General features: G+C 40.5%; 1 protein-coding gene across 2 annotated transcripts in view; it reads right to left on the reverse strand.

Moving 5' to 3' along the window:
* spata4 (spermatogenesis associated 4) overlaps window positions 1-18,036 on the reverse strand; it is a 37,170-nt gene that overhangs the window by 4,834 nt on the left and 14,300 nt on the right. For both annotated transcript variants that reach the window (XM_043704762.1, XM_043704772.1), the window contains exons 3-4: window positions 14,464-14,582; window positions 5,014-5,234 (exon numbers count right to left, since the gene is read on the reverse strand). In XM_043704762.1, coding sequence (XP_043560697.1) covers window positions 5,014-5,234; window positions 14,464-14,582 — 340 coding nt within the window. The remainder of the gene's footprint in view (window positions 1-5,013; window positions 5,235-14,463; window positions 14,583-18,036) is intronic.

Raw genomic sequence — 18,036 nt, forward strand, 5'->3', positions numbered from 1 at the left:
GATTCTCTCTTGGGCGGCATGGTGGCTAGCACTGCTGCCTCACAGCGCCAGAGACCCGGGTTCAATTCCCACCTCAGGCGACTGACTGTGTGGAGTTTGCATATTCTCCCCGTGTCTGCGTGGGTTTCCTTCACAGTCCAAAGATGTGCAGGTCAGGTGAATTGGCCATGCTAAATTGCCCATGGTGTAAGGTGAAGGGGTATGGGTGGGATGCGCTTCAGCGGGTCGGTGTGGACTTGTTGGGCCGAAGGGCCTGTTTCCACACTGTAAGTAATCTAATCTAAAAAGAAATCTAATCTTATTGAGGAAGGTACTTGCAAGGCATTTGTGTGTGCAAATGTCACATGTCACTTGTCAATCTAAGTCTGGATGTTGTAAGGTCTTGCTAAATTTAGACAGGGAATGCTTATTATCCGAGGAGTCTTGAATGGTGCTGAACATTTGCAATCATCAATGATCATCCAAGCTTGTGAAGGAGGAAAGGTACTGGTGAAGCAGTTGATAATGGCAGGGCCAAGGAATTTACCCTGAGGAACTCCTGCAGAGATGTCCTGCAGCTGAGATGATTGATTTCCAACCATAATAACCATCTTCTTACGTGCCAGGTAAGTTTTCCCCCTGAATGCCATTAACTCAAGGGCTCCTTGATATCACTGAGTCAAATGCAGCTTTGATGTCAAGAGCAATCACTGTCAACTCATCTCTGAAATCAGTTTTTTTAACAATGCTTGAACTGAGGTTGTAAAGATCAGGTACTGAGTGGCCCTGGCAGAACCCAAACTGGATGTCAATGAGCAAATTATTAAGCAAGTGTTGCATCACAGGACTGTTGATGACCTTTTGACATCACTTTATTGATGACTGAAATTAGACTGGGTTGGAAATTGACAAGAGTGGATTTGTTCTTCTTTTAGTGCACAGGAGTAGCTCAGTAATCTTCCCCCTCCTTGTTAAGTAGATGGTAGTGCTGTAGATGTGCTGGAATAGTTTGGCTAGGTATGCAGGAAGCTCTGCAGCATAAGTCTTCAGTATTGTCAGAATTTTGTCAGGACAATTAGCCTTTCCAATATCAGGCATTATTTTATATATTGCAGAGTTAATTGATTTGGCTGAAGACTGGCATTTGTGATTCTGGGGAGGCCAAGATGGATCATCCACTTGAAACCTCTGGCCAAAAATTGTTGCAAATGTTTGATCTTATCTTTTGCACTTAGGTGCTGGGATTCCCCATTATTGAGGATGGGAATCTGGATTCTGGAGGCGTTCCAGTAGATTGGATAAACATGAATATGACACTTCTGTTCAAGAGGGGACTGAGAGAGTAAGCAGGAATCTACAAGTTAGCCTAATATCTGTTGTTGGGAAAATGTTTGAATCCATTATTAACGAACAAATAGCAACATTTAGAAACACTTAATGCAAACATACAGATTCGATATGATTTTATGAAAGGGACGTCATACATGACAGAGACTCTCATAACATTGAAGAAGCATCTGGATGATGCATAGTAAGTTGTCGGCCAAATGCAGGTAAAGTGGGCTTAGTATAGTTTGGTGGTTGTTGGTTAGCGTAGGCTTGGTCGGCCGAAGGGGCTGTTGCAATGCTGTATGACTCTATGACTATAGCTTTTCTAAGAGTTTTTTGAGGATACAACAAGCAGAGTTTATAAAGGAGATCAAATAGGTGAAGTGTACTTGGATTTCCAGAAGACATTACGTTGCCACATAAAAGAACATTGCAAAAGATACAAGCTCATGGTACTGGGGGTAACATCTTAGCATAAATGGAGGATCTGTAACACACAGAAGACAGTCAGAAGTAATAGGTCTCATTCAGGTATCAAAGATGTTACTAATGGTGTGTCATAAGAAACAGTTATAAGGCTTCAATTATTTACTATTTGTATCAATGATTTGGAGAACGCCGCAGAGTGCAATGTATCCAAATTGGGTGTTGACGCAAATGTAGGTGGAGGGTATGTTATGATGAAGACAAGGAATTTGCAAGTGATTCCATATAGGTTAAGTGAGACAGCGAAACTTTGGCAGATACAGCTTAATGCATGACCTCATACACTTTGGTAAGAAGAAAAAAACGACAGTCTATGAGAGAGACTGCAAAAAAAATGTGCAGCACAGAAGGATCTACATGTTCTTGTGCATGAAACACAAAAATAAGCATGAAGGTGCAGCCGGTAATTAAGAAAGCAAATGGAATTTTGGCTTTTGTTATTAATGGGTTCAAGTTCAAAATAAGACAATTTTACAACTGTACGTGGTGTTGGTGAGACTGCGCCTGGAGTACTGTGCATAGTTCATGTCCTCTTAGTTAAGATAAAGTACATTAGTATTGGAGGCAATTCAAAAGAGATTCACTCGGCTGCTTTCTAAAAGGAAGAGTGGACTATCAAGAACAGCTAAACAGGTTCACACACTTTAGAAGAATAAGGACAATCTTATTGAATCATATAAAGTTCTGAGAGGGTTTGATAGGATGGATGTTGAAAAGATGTTTTCACTAGTGGGGGAATCTCAAACTTCAGGACATGGTTACAAAATAAGGGGACACTCATTTAAAACTGAGAAGCAAAGGAATTTCTTCTTTCAGAGGGTAGTGAACATCTGGAATTATCTATTCTCAAGAGCTGCAGATAGATTTATGCATTATCGAGGGGTTGAGTGCTTTAACAAGCTGGCACTAAACAGGAATTGAGGCCTAGGGCTGATGAGCTATGATCTTATAGAATGGCAGGGCCGGCACGAAGATTTAAATAACCTACTACTGTTTCTATTTCTTATGTTCTCCCAGGGCCCTATGCTCTGGAATTGGCACCCTCAAAATATCCAACATTCACCACCACCACCATCCCACCTCAAAAACACACACACACCCACCAACATTGTCATCGGCAATCACTCGCTAATGAATATAATCTGATGAGTATAACTGTCCATCTAGGAAATTCTGTAGGTCCTTGTGTGGCTGATGAGCTCAATCCTCGAGCCAATTTTTCAGAACACAGGTGTTTCTGGGAGGTGGAATTCATGCTTAGTCTTGAGGTTGCTGGTATTCCTTTCTCTGGTTCCTTTTCTATACTTTGCCTTTCTGCTGGGTGTTCTCAAAGAACACTTCGCACCGGAGATGCACTATTATGGACTAGGCCAGACCACTCAAAACATTCTTGAGCAGGCAATTTTGCAATTTGTTTCGGTAAGCGTAGCGAAAATTACCCAAAGTTAGCGAGGTTGACTACTAGGTTTTAAAACAGACAGAAATTTATTCACAAAATTACACAACGAAACACAAAGAACAGAATAAAGAACCGCCACAGAACTCAGTCTAACCAAATTAAACTTAATTTTGCTGTTCTGAATATACACAACAATCCTAATAAGCAAACCCCCTGAAAAAAAGTCAAAAAAAGGGAACAGATGTTTACAGGTTGAAATTAGAAGGGCAGAAAGAGAGAGAGCCTGTTTCCACACAGCTGAAATCCTAACTAGTTCTGGGATGAACTGCTCAGCTAGAGAGCTGATCACTCCCCGTTCACTAAACATGTCACTTCTAAAACATGACCACTTTGGCCTGAGTCTCAGCTGTTTACAAATAACCAAAAAGACTTCTCAATACCCTTTAATCTCTGTACTAAACCAGTCAGCTTAGAACCAGGAGCTGGTTTATGACCCCTCTGAAATAAATCAAGGTCACAGTATCCTTGAGAAAAGGAACAGCTTTTAGAAAAAAAGGGACCAGCTTGGTGACACAAACAGATGCACACACAGACACACACACACACAGACAAAATAAAATGCTTCTCAAAACCAAACTCTAATGGTTCCTTTTTTTGGTTTTATATCAGTTTTTGTTTGATAATACTCTTGTGATGTGTTTTGATACATTTCATGTATTATGGACCAGATCAAACCTGCTTCAAATATATCAAGGAGAAAGCTGAGATCTTAACATTTTGCTTATTTAAAGGCAAGTGTAAGGTGCTATGCTCCAGATGTAATTCGATTTGTTATACTACATAGCTTTAAGCAAAACACATTTTACGCTTACTCTCCAGTTAAAATATACACAAAAGAAAGGAGAATTTGTTTAATTCTAACTCAGTGGGAAAACTTAACAGAATAGTAGATTATTTATCTACTGAACAGAAATTCTTCCTATATAGTAACATCCCATAAACACACCCTAGGCAAAGGCAAATTCAGTAAAATTGATTGTCACACATGTAATGTCTGTCTATTCCAGGAGAAAAGAACATCAAGAGAAAATTTGGCTTTTTGCTGTGGCAGGGAGATACTTTCACAGCCAGCTTCAAACCCCAGCACCTAGAGTCATAGAACTGAAAGCTAAACTGAAATTCTGCTTCTGTGGGAGTCTAATCCACCCATTTATGCTGCTTCCATTGTTCCAATCTTTGTTTAAAAAAACGCAAGGTCTCACAAGCTATTTACTTTATTGGTTTGGAATAGACCGCTCCTCACTTCTGTCTCAACCTCTCTTCATAAAAGAGCCAGGATAAAACACATTCCTTAAAGCCATAGTATCATGACACATAACGATAAAACTGTCATTAAATGTCAGCAAAGAGATAGTTCTGATGTCTCCTTAAAATGTTCAAGTATCTTTCTTTTTATGGGATGCACAGAGATGATGAGCCAAATGGCTCCATTTGGAGCCAGACATCTCTCCATTTTCTTGTCATGTTGATGCACCTATTTACTTCTCACTATTTCTGTTTTAATTAATAACTTATTGTTAGTTGGTCAGACAAACTGAATAATGCATGGTAGGGAATCCACAACAAATGAAGGTTCACCTTAAGCTATATTGCAACATATAAAATACATTACGACAAATACAGACAGAATGTTAGTGTAGGTCAAGCTTGGTGGAAATTAAATTGTGTTATTTCTAATTATATACATTAGGCTATTTTTCACTTAAAAATATTTTGAATGGACTTAAGCAGATAGATTTGGGTTTTGTCTGCTTACTCACTTGGATGTTCTAGCCTTGCTAGTTGTCTGTGTTGCACATGCATGTTGACAATATCCAGAGCTTTCTGACTGCATGTGAAGATGTCAGGGTTTTCCAATAGCTCAGTTAATGTCAAGTTGGTGCGAATAGCATTGGTGGCAGTTGCCCGGGCAATCAAAGGCAGCTTTAGCTGGTAGCCATAGTCCATAAAGTTCATTTCATCATCAAGGATGAGCTTTGCTCTAAATGCAAACAAAGTTACATTGTTAGGATATGATGAAGTACAAAGGCCCAACAACGTCTTCTTCCTCAGGCAGCTGAGGAAATTTGGCATGACGATGAATACCCTTGCCAATTTTTATAGGTGCGCCATCGAGAGTATTCTGTCTGGATGTATCATTACCTGGTGTGGCAACTGTACCATTCAAGATCGGAGACGGTTACAGAGAGTGGTGAACTCAGCCCGGAAAATCACAAAGGCCAACTTTCCATCTATACAATCCATCTACCAGTCCCATTGTCAGGGAAAGGCCACCAGCATTCTCAAAGATCCATCCCGCCCTGGCAATGTTTTTCTGCAACCTCTACCATCAGGGAGAAGGTATAGAAGCCTGAACACACACACCAGCCGGTTTCAAAACAGTTTTTACCCTACTGTTGTTAGAATACTAAATGGACTCACAAACTCTTAACATTCGCCTGTATCTGTGTTTTTGTTTTTGCCGCTGTTTACCTATTATTTACTATCTTTGCTACTTAACTATGTGATCTGCCTGTATTGCTGTATTTCACCGTGCCTTCAATTCAATTCAATTCAAGTAGCTGAGGCGAAGAAGTGGTTGTTAGCCTAAATGGCCTTGTTATGGTCTTACCTGAACCATGTTAGAAATAGGAGAATTTTTTTTTGCCCACATTTTAGTTTCAACCTCATCAGTTAATACTGGACAGTTACATGGCTTTGTCAAGAGCAGGTCGTAATCGGCAATTATAGCTGAGTTATTTGAAGAGGTGACACAGGCGGGGGATGAGGGTAGAGCTATGAATGTTGCATATTTCAACTTTCAGAAAGCATTTGATACAATGCCACATGATAGTTTGATTAGCAAATTAGAAATGCTTGGGATTGATGAGTTATTGGCAGCATGAATTAGAAGTTGGCTAAAAAATAGGAAACAGAGGGTAAGCATAGATAGGCATTTCTCAGATTGGAGTTCAGTTGAAAGTGGTACTTCCCAGGGATTGGTGTTAGGACCCTTCCTTTTACTAATTAATATAAATGATTTGGAGATGGACATAGAGGGAACACACTCTAAATTTGCAGATGATACTAACATAGGGAGAAAAGTAAATTGTGAGGATGATGGCAAGCTGCTTCAGAGGGACATTGACATGTTGGCAAAATGGGCAGACACCTGGCAAACAAATTTCAATGAAGAGAAATGTGAGGTAATGCATTTTGGTAGAAGAAACACAACGACAATACAGTCTCAATGTTACAACTTTGAGGAGATATAGGAGCAAAGAGACCTTGAGGTTCATGTGCATAATTCTGGCCAGGCAAAATTAAACAATTGTTCAGGTAACTCCTAGGCTCTTTGAGTTTATAATTACAGGCAGAGAACATAAAAACAAGAAAATGATGTTATGTCTCTACAAATCATTGGTCAGACCAAATTTGGAGTATTGTAATCAGTTCTGAGCATCTCATGAAAGGAAGGATGTTAAAGCCCTGGAGTGAGTTCAAAGGAGATTCCCTAGAATGATACCAGGAATGAAGATTTTAGATATAAAGAAAGATTAGAGAGATTGGGCTAAATCTTCTCTGGTCCAAGAAGAATAAGAGGTTGGACTGGGGTGGACAAAGTTAAAAATTGCACAACACCAGGTTATAATCCAAGAGGATTATTTGGAAGTGCTAGCTTTCGGAGCGCTGCTCCTTCATCAGGTGACTGTGGAGCAGGATTGTAGGTCACAAAATTTATAGCAAAAGATCACAGTGTCACACAACTGAAGCAATATATTGAACAAACCTATTGCTGTTAAGTCTTTCATCTTTTAGTTAATATTACTATGTAGTTGATTCAGTGACTCCTCGACATGAGTCCTTGGAGCAGAGAAAATTAAGAGGTAACCTTATTGAGGTGTTCAAAATTATGAACAATTTTGACAGGGTAAAGAAGGATATTCTTTTTATACAAGTTGGTGCGTCAGTCCCTAGGGGTCACAGTTTCAAAATTATCAGCAAGAGAGCTAGGAGTGAGATGAGGAGAAATGTCTTTACTCAGGGCTGTTAGGATTTGGAATGTGCTGCCTGAGTGATGGAGGCAGATTCCATAAGGGGTCTCAAAAAAAAAAAGACCTGAAAAAAAACTGATTAAATTAGAGGGCAACAGAGATAGGAGTGGAGAGTGGAACCCAACTGGGCAGCTCTTTTGGGAGCTGATACAGGTGTGATGGGTCAAATGGCCTCCTTCTATACTGTAAAATCATTATTCTACTTTCCTCTCCCCCTACTCTTTCTCTAGCATTTGGGAGAAAAGGAAGGTGGGGAAAACCAGTTACATTTGCTGTGTTAATAGCACCACGCACATAGAAAAAGGCTTCCTCCAAAACATTTCCAGTAAAAATCATGAATTTTTCTTTTAGAACAAATCTATAATTTCACCAGACATAATGAATACAGGAAATAAATCTTCTGACCACTTATATAATGTAACCATTATACAATAATGGTGGGTGGCACGGTGGCACAGTGGTTAGCACTGCTGCCTCACAGCGCCTGAGACCCGGGTTGAATTGGCCATACTAAATTGCCCGTAGTGTTAGGTAAGGGGTAAATGTAGGGGTATGGGTGGGTTTCGCTTCGGCGGGTCGGTGTGGACTTGTTGGGCCGAAGGGCCTGTTTCCACACTGTAATGTAATCTAATCTAATCTAATAATGGGAGGCACGGTGGCTCAGTGGTTAGAACTGCTGCCTCACAGCACCAGGATCCCAGGTTTAATTCCAGGCTTGGGCAACTGTGTGTGTGGAGTTTGCACATTCTCAGTGTCTGTGTGGGTTTCCTCCGGGTGCTCCGGTTTCCTCCCACAGTCCAAAGATGTGCAGGTCAGGTGAATTGGCCATGCTAAATTGCCCGTAGTGCTAGATGCATTAGTCAGAGGGAAATGAGTCTGGGTGGGCTACTCTTCGGAGGGTCAGTGTGGACTGGTTGGGCGAAGGGCCTGTTTCCGCACTGTAGGGAATCTAAATCTAAATCTAAGTAAGAAGAAGTCTATGCTCTGTATCCCTCGTCACAAACTTATCTAGAGTTATTTCATGAACCTTCCTCTGTTGTTTAGTTTAATGGTCTCCTTTAGTAGCTTATTCACATTTGTACTTTCTTTCAGCTTTCAAATCAACATTTTTTCTCAACTTTCAAACACCAAAAGTTAATTTAAAAAGAAAGCTCTGCAACCACAACACAGGCACCTACCTAACAAGATGGAAAATTGTCCAAGATTGTCTTGTCCACAAAAATCAGCTTGTGTTCCACAGGGCCTGACCCAATTGCAGCCTTTCCTTAAACATGGACTAAAGAACTAAATTCCGAAAGTGAGGTGACAATGGCATCAAGACATCAAGGCCCTATTTGATTGACTGTGGTATTTCGGAGCTGTTGCAATACTGAAGTCATTGGGAATAAGGGGAAAACTGTTCACTGGTTACAGTTGCATCGAGCACAAAAGAAGGTCTTTCCTTTTTCAATTGTGGGACATAGGTCTTGTCGGCTGGTCAGCATTTTGTCTCTAGTTACTATTGAGAAGGTGCCATCTTGAACCACTACAGTTCGTGTGCTGTACGTAGGCAATTCCAAAATTTTCACCCAGCTACAGTGAAGCAGTGACGATATACTTAGTCAGAGTGGTGAGTGACTTAGAGAAGAACTTGCAGGTGATGCATTCCCATATATCTGCCCATATCCTTCTAGATGGAAGTGGCTGTGGGTTTGGAAGGTGCTGTCTAAAGACTTAGGGGAATCTGCTGATCGTTGTGGTTGTTGGAAGTTAGTAATCTCAGCTCCAGCACATCTCAGTGTGAGCAGTCATTGTCACCACACCTTCGGAATTTAGTTCTTTAGTCCATGTTTAAGGCAAGGCTGCAATTGGGTCAGGCCCTGTGGAACACAAGCTGATTTTTGTGGATAAGACAATCTTGGACAATTTTCCATCTTGTTAGGTAGATGCCTGTGTTTAGATTACATTAGATTACATTACAGTGTGGAAACAGACTCTTCGGCCCAACAAGTCCACACCGACCCGCCGAAGTGCAACCCACCCATACCCCTACATTTACCCCTGCACCTAACACTACAGGCAATTTAGCAAGGCCAATTCACCTGACCTGCACATTTTTGGAGTGTGGGAGGAAACCGGAGCACCCGAAGGAAACCCACGCAGACACGGGGAGAATGTGCAAACTCCACACAGTCAGTTGCCTGAGGTGGGAATTGAACCTGGATCTCTGGCGCTGTGAGGCAGCAGTGCTAACCACTGTGCCACCGTGCCACCCACGTGTTGTAGTTGCAGAGCTTTCTTTTTAAATTAATTTTTAGTGTTTAAAAGTTGAGAAAAAATGTTGATTTGATCCCAGGGTAGAGTCCCAGGTTTAACCATCTTCAGCTGCGATATCAATGACCTGCCCTCCATCATTAGGTCAAAGAGTGGATGTCTTCTTAACACTGCATAATGTTCACTCCCATTCCTGGGTGCTCAGATACTGAAGCAGCCCGTGTCCATAAGCAGAAAGACCTGGACAATATTCAGGTTAGGCTGACACATGGTAAGTAAAATATGCCACAGACAAGTGCCAGAGAATAACTATCTCCGGCAAGTGAGAAGTTAACCATCTCCCCTTGACATTCAACGGCTATGATATTTTGGAGTTGCTCACCATGAACATCCTACAGCTTACCATTGAAAAGAAAATGATCCAATTGTACAAATACTGCAGCTGCAAGAGCAGGTCAGAGGCTGGGAATTCAGCAGTGAGTAACTCAGTCCAAAGTCCCCAAAGCTTATAAAAGGTATCTACAAGGCATATCAGGAGTACGATGGAATGCTCAACTCTTGCCTGGATGGGCTCACTCACCACTCTGACTAAGTATATCGTCACTGCTTCACTGTAGCTGGGTGAAAATTTTGGAATTGCCTACGTACAGCACACGAACTGTAGTGGTTCAAGATGGCACCTTCTCAATAGTAACTAGAGACAAAATGCTGACCAGCCGACAAGACCTATGTCCCACAATTGAAAAAGGAAAGACCTTCTTTTGTGCTCGATGCAACAAGAAGCTTGACACAATCCAGGAAATAGCAGCCTGTTTGATTGGTACTCAGCACTAAATATTTCCTCCCTTCACCACAAATGCAAACTGACCGCAGTGCGTACGATGTATAAAATGCATTGTAGCAACTCACCAAGTATCCTTCAGCAGCACTCTTCTGGTCTGAAATCTCTACCAACTCAATTACTAGAAAGACCTCCTGCCCAGGTTCTTATCGTCCAGCTTCTGTATGCTAAACATTCCAAAATATTGCTTCCTGTTTTCTGCAAGCATCAATTTTGCTCAGCCACATCCAATACACACTGCGATAAATTTTCTTGCAAAGGTACATAATCTAATGCCAGGAATAAAAACAAGAGGGCAACTGCTTCAACGATCAGCAAGGCCCAGGCTTGGATCTTATCAGCAACAGTGAATGAACTGGCTGTTTCTGGGCCCACTAAACTATAACAGACAGCTTTTAGAGCTGTTGACCTAGCAGTACCATGGTGAAAGGTAGCCATTTACATTTATTTAACACCTTTAATGTATTAAAACATCCAAAGGCACTCGACAGGCGCATTATGAAACAAAGCATGACAATCAGCCACATAAAGAGACACAAGATCAGGTTTTACCAATTGGATCTTCTCCAGGATGACCCAGAGTGCAGCCTGTGATACAATAATGAATGCCAGAATGTAATTTCAGACTTTACGCACTAATTTAGACCAAATGCTCATTCCTGAATTTGCAGCCAGCTTCAGAGGTTTAATGATAGTGAATGCCGACAATTTAATGTCAGCTCATCTCCATAAAATTCATGGCACATGTTGTTTGTGTTGAGTGCATGAAAAGAGATGTTTTGTTTATTGTGAGAAACAAGCTACTTTTGTTTTATCTTCCTGTATTTATACAGAGCATATTACAAGGAAGTAGTAGTAACCCCTTGACAGTTCAATGGTGCTCATTATGCCATGGAATTCTGACAGATTGTATGCCAATCTCATATATAAGAGAAGTATCAAGCTGGAGTCCAAAGGAGAGAAAATAGCTTGTGCACTTGTTAGCCAAATAGTTTTAGAAGCAATCTAACAGCAGATGGGTTCAGTGTATCTTACCCAGTTGTTCAAACTAAGCAACACAAAAGTCTAAAAAGAGAAATTAAACAATTGGTAATAGCTTTTTAACCTTTCAAATTAGCATTATATGATGAAGGAGATACTAGTGAAATTAGTCATTTTAAATCTTAAATCTTAATGTTTCGGAAAACATTAAGATTGATAAGTCCCCAGGGCCAGGCCAGATTTATCCTAGGCTGCTCCAGGAAGCAAAGAAGGAGGTTGCTAAGCCACTGTCGAAGATAGTTGACTCCTCCATCGCCAGATCACAACAACACGACGGTTGGAGGAAGAGCGCCTCATCTTCCGCCTAGGAACCCTCCAACCACCGAAACGTCGATTCTCCTGTTCCCTGGATGCTGCCTGACCTGCTGCGCTTTTCCAGCACCACCAATCCAGAATCCTCACTCTCCACAGGAGTCATACCAGAGGACTGGAAGGAGGCGAATGTTGTTCCTCTTTTCAAGAAGGGTAATAGGGAAATCCCTGGCAATTACAGACCAGTCAGTCTTACGCCTATGGTCAGCAGCATTTTGGAAAGGATTCTGAGGGATAGGATTTATGACTATTTGGCAAAGCATAGTGTGATTAAAGGCAGTCAGCATGGCTTTGTGAGGGTTTAGATCAGAGTGGTGCTGGAAAAGCACAGCAGGTCAGGCTGTATCCGAGGAGCAGGAAAATCGACATTTCAGGCAACAGCCCTTCATCAGGAATGGAGGCAGGGAGCCTGCAGGGTGGAAAGATGAATTGGGAAGGGGGGGTGGGGGCGAGGGGCTGGGGAGAAGGTAGCTCCCTGCCTCCATTCCTGATGAAGGGCTTTTGCCTGAAACATCGATTTTCCTGCTCCTTGGATGTTGCCTGACCTGCAACACTCTGATCTAAACTCTGGTTTCCAGCATCTGCAGTCCTCACTTTTGCCTATGGCTTTGTGAGGGACAGGTCATGCTTCACAAATCTTATTGAGTTCTTTGAAGAGGTGACAAGACAGATCGACGAAAGTCTAGCAGTGGATGTGGTATATATGGACTTCAGCAAAGCATTCGATAAGGTTCCCCATGGTAGGCTCATTCATAAAGTCAGGAAGTATGGGATACAGGGAGATATGGCTATCTGGATTCACAATTGGCGGTCTGACAGAAGGCAGAGAGTGGTTGTAGGTGGAAAGTATTCTGCCTGGAGGTCAGTGTTGAGTGGGGTCCCGCAGGGCTCTGTTCTTGGGCCTCTGCTCTTTGTAGTTTTTATAAATGACTTGGATGAGGAGGTTGAGGGGTGGGTTAGTAAATTTGCAGATGACACAAAGGTTAGAGGTGTCGTCGATAGTATAGTGGGCTACCGCAGGCTGCAATGAGACATATACAGGATGCAGAAATGGGTTGAGAAATGGCAGATGAACTTCAACCTCAATAAATGCAGAGTGTTCCATTTTGGAAGGTCGAACTCGAATGCTGAATATAGGATTAAAGACAGGATTCTTGCCAGTGTGGAGGAACAGAGGGATCTGGGTGTGCAAGTACATAGATCCCTCAAAGTTGCCACCCAAGTGGATAGGGTTGTTAAGAAAGCATATGGTGTTTTGGCTTTCATTAACAGGGGGATCGAGTTTAAGAGCCGCGAAGTTTTACTACAGCTCTACAAGTCCCTGGTGAGACCACACTTGGAATATTGTGTCCAGTTTTGGTCGCCCTACTATAGGAAAGATACAGAAGCTTTGGAGAGGGTGCAAAGAAGGTTTACCAGGATGCTATCTGGATTGGAGGGCTTGCCTTATGAAGAAAGGTTGAATAAGCTCGGACATTTCTCTCTGGAGAGAAGGAGGAACAGAGGAGACCTGATCGAGGTAAAGAAGATAATGAGTGGAATAGATAGAGTCAATAGCCAGAGACTTTTCCCCAGGGCAGGATTAAGTGGTACAAGGAGTCATAGTTTGAAGATATTAGGAGGAAGGTATAAAGGAGACGTCAGAGGTAGGTTCTTTACACAGAGAGTTGAATGCATGGCATGCGTTGCCAGCTGTGGTGGTGGAAGCAGAGATTTTAGGGACATTTCAGCGATTGTAGACATGCACATGGATAGCAGTGAGTTGAGGGGTGTGTAGGTTAAGTTATTATATTTTACATTATGATTAAATCTCGGCACAAAATCGTGGGCCAAAGGGCCTGTTCTGTGCTGTACTTTTTTATGTTTATGTTTTAAATGTAAGGTTTATGGATTGTTGCCAGACATGGATATGGAGCCAGAGAGGTGGATAAAGTTATGATACAGGTCAATCATTATCTCATTGACCAGCCTTTTCCTTTGTGCAGAATAACATAAGGCACTTGCCAAAGAGCAAACAATACATTGTTTACAAAACAATTGACATAACAGCTGTATACAGAGAAACAGCAATTTTACAAGGGAGAGGAATGGCAAAGCCAGGCCCCAAACTGGTTCAACCAGTTTTCAGGTAATTGAGGACAAATCTCATATCCCACATTCTTGTTTATATCTGTCAGCCACGGCTCTCTAATAGGACCGGAGTAATAGCCCTAATCAGGGACCCCATATTCAATGGCGATCACCTGTCTGACCTCCTTACATCCAGTGACAATATGCCTTAATTGTAGTGATTGTAAGGAGGTCAGACAGGTGATTGCCATTGAATATGGGGTTCCTGATTAGGGCTGTTACTCCGGTCCTATTAGAGAGCCGTGGCTGACAGATATAAACAAGAATATGGGATTTGAGGTTTGTCCTCAATTACCTGAAAATTGCTTGAACCAGTTTGGGGCCTGGCTTTGCCGTTCCTCTCCTTTGTAAAATTGCTGGTTCTCTGATATGTCAATTGTTTTGTAAACTGTGTATTGTTTAATAAAATATATATACAGGAAAAAAAAACAGGAACGTCTGACATCCTGACACTTTGAGAGCAGACTCTGAGGGAGCTGGATCAATGTCAATGAATTTTCACGTGTAAATAATGGGGTATCTTTGTAAAGGGATACTTGCCCTCTGTGGAGGTATTTTACTAATACATTACAAAACAAGTCTAGAATGAAAATACTTACTGCCTGTTTGTCAGTAAGGTATATATATGTTGTATCAAATACTCAGCTCCACCAGGCTTGGAATGCATTGTAGCATAAATTAGTTCCTTGGGAATGTTCAACTTTTTCCTGAAAAAAAACTTAGAAGGAAAAGTTGAGTAATAGCATTTCACTGTTAACACAAACTTCCAAAAATTACACAGCTCTGAACATAGAGATTTAAGTATTTATCACAGTTATTATGGGAATTGCCTTGTGATTTGAAATATTTAATTAAGGTCAGTCCCCTGTTCTGAAAGGGTTTTGTTTTAGAATATGGGAACAAGTGGAGATTGTTCCATTATTTTGAGGCCTATGATATTATCATTTTAACCTTACTTCCCATGTCTCTTAATAGCTAGCTAACCCAAATTTATCAATCATTTTATGTTACAAACAACAGCAACTTGGAACATCTAATCCATGGTGGCTCTTTGCAAAGCAGGCCAATCAGTACCACTGCCCTGCTCCATAAATCAACTTCCTTCAAGTGTTCAACTACTTCACCGATCATTGCAGTATCCACCATGCTAATAGGCTGAGTGTTCCTGATTACCGACATACGCTGTATAAACAAAATTATTCTTCAGATCTCACTTCCAACCATGCCTACTATCTTAAATATGTGTGGCCTTCTACTTCCAGTGAATGGGAGGAGTTTTTCCCTCAGCTAAGTTTGTCATACTCATGAATTTTCTTCAATCAATTTTCTCTCAATCTTCTTTCCTTCAAGGAGATTTACACCAAGTTCTCTCCTTGTCACTCAACTCTGTTTTCCCTGGAATGTCCCAGTAAATCTCTTCTGTGCTCTCGCAAAGTCTCACAAATCTTCAGCAATGTGACCAGAACCTGACGATACTTTGCAAGGCCGAATCAGAACTTTATAGTGTCAGTATAACTTTGCTGCTTTTGTATTCATCATCTTTATTTATAAAGCCCAATATTCAAAACCACTATGTCTTCAAAGAATAATGCACATGAATCCCCAGTCTCTCTGCTACCGTATATTTTCCAGAATTGTACCATTAAGTCGATACTACCTTTCTCAATCCTTTGTGCCAAAATGCATCACCTCAGTTATCATGTCATTCGTCTACCCACCCATGTCCTGTTGCAGGTAATTTGTATCATCATCATTGTTTGCCACTCCTCCAACTTTGTTACAATTGGTAAATTTTGAAATTTACGCTGCATTTTAAGGTTGAAGTCACTTATGTATAGAAAACATCATGCAATGGGTCTAAACACTGACTCTTAAAGAACACCATTGTACCACCTTGTGGTCTGAAAACCAACGAGCCACTATGATTCAATGTCCTTCAGTCAATTTTTTATTCAGTTGCATAACGACCTTTCTATGCACAACTTTGTTAACTAGCCTTCTATGTGGTACCTTCTCAAACATTTTTTAAATCCATCGGATAACAAGTTCCACCACATTGTCTTCATTAACCTTCTCTGTTACACCACCAAAAATCAATGATATTACTCAAGCACTAGTTTGTTCTGGCAGCTATCTGAATTCGCCTGTGTACAGATATTATACATTAGAAATAAAAGGCCCTATTTTGATTAGAATTTATAAATCATGTTAATTCAAATTTGAAAGAAAGGTCTGCCACTATGGACTTGTATATATGACCAAACAGCCTCAGATACAGGCTGTTTAGAGGATAAAAAAATACACCTCTAAATATACCATATATACTCGTGTATAGGGAGAGTTTTGAAGACCGTTTTTTAAGCTGAAATTAGGGGTCGACTTATACATGAAGTATTGTTTTCGAGGGGATGAAATTCATGCTTGGCAGGAGTCAAAAAATGGATAAACAAAAGCCAGACCTCTATATAAAATAATAAATAACAGTAGGAAAAAGAATTATCGCCATTATTGAATAGTTATCTACAAAATAACTGTCTCCATTCTGCCTGCTAAGGTAGAATGGTACTATCGTACCGTATTTCAGTTACCAGTACCGTAAAGTGCACGTAGGTCTACATATATGCTTCCAAATAAACCTGTTGGACTATAACCTGGTGTTGTGTGATTTTTAACTTTGTACAGAAGTTAATAGGCATACCAGATGGTCAGGCCATCTACCAGGGGTATTTGTACAAAACACAATTCATGAAATAAAAACAGAGCAGTAAAAACAAAAGGAAAAATAGACTGACAGTATTTTATTTACAAAAGACCACATGAAACTGTTAATAATATACAATAAACACTTTAAATCAAAAAACTGATATTCATAGCAAAAACCCTTCTCACTGTATATCACAAATATTATGAGATAGCTGCAAAAGTCCATTAGAATCCTTCAAATTCACTGTCCTCATCAGGTGCACAACTGAATTATTTATTCCAGTTGTCTCGGTCATCGTATGGATCATCTTCATCTGCACTCTCAAGGGGACTATCAATTGATTTGTCATACTTCTATCTGACCATAAATAGTCATCCTCTGTACATCTAAAGCATTAAAAATTCCACGTTTTTTGAAGGCTTTGACAATAATTTCAGTTTTCATCTCCTTCCATGACTCAACAATTCACAGTTGCAAGTAATGGAGCACGCATGTTGCCACCCTTTGTGAAGTTTTTTTTCCCTTTCTTGCATCCAAATGCCCCATTTCTTCCATACTAAATCCTTAAAAGGTTTATTGATGCTAACATCCAGTGGCTGCACATGCTCGTAAGGCCTCCAGGAATCATTGCAGTGTCAGTATTGTTAGCTCGACATTCACTGATAACACTTTTCTGTGATCTGAACATATCCCAAACCAGTAAGCTTTTATCCTTTTTTTTTAAAATTAGAAATTTAACATTTTTACAAGTTTACAAAAATAAACAAAACTCTCAAGTACAAACATTGATATACAATTAAATCTTAAATATATAACCAAAATTTAACAAAAGAAAAATACCAAGAAAGAAAAAAAAACTCAACTAACTACAAATCTAACCTACAACTAACCAGAGTGCATATTTAAGTCTCTTATATTATTCAAATTAGAGAAAGAGAAAAAAAAACAAAAAAACAATGGATAACAAAGAAATTGGGTAGTGAGATACATGCTCGGAATGTGTTAACATCAAATGTAACAAAACCCGGATTCCTCTCCCAAGGGGCCCCGGACCAGCCAGGTTCGTAATCTTAATTAAATAAAAGCCCTTGTTAGGATAGCCGAAATAGTTGTATTCATTTAATTCAAGAAGGGCTGCCATATTTTATAAAATAATTCGGTCTTTCGGTTCACCATATTTATAAGGAAGTCAAGGGGAATACATTCCATAATTAATCTGTGCCAATTTGAAAGTCCAGGGGGGCCCTCAGCCACCCAGTTTACCAAAATATTTTTCCTTGCACAGAAAGAGAGAATAGAAAATAGTCTCTTCCCGTGCATATCCAGGGAGGGAAAGTTCGAAAAGCCCAAAAGGAGAGATACAGGGACCACTTTAATTTCCATTCCTAAAGTTTCTGTCAGGGTACTTGCTACTTTAGTCCAGTATCTACGGATCTTATGACAGGTCCATAGGCAATGAAAAGAAGTG

The sequence above is a fragment of the Chiloscyllium plagiosum genome, chromosome 2 (genome assembly GCF_004010195.1).
Source record: "Chiloscyllium plagiosum isolate BGI_BamShark_2017 chromosome 2, ASM401019v2, whole genome shotgun sequence".
Classification (NCBI taxonomy): Eukaryota; Metazoa; Chordata; class Chondrichthyes; order Orectolobiformes; family Hemiscylliidae; genus Chiloscyllium; species Chiloscyllium plagiosum.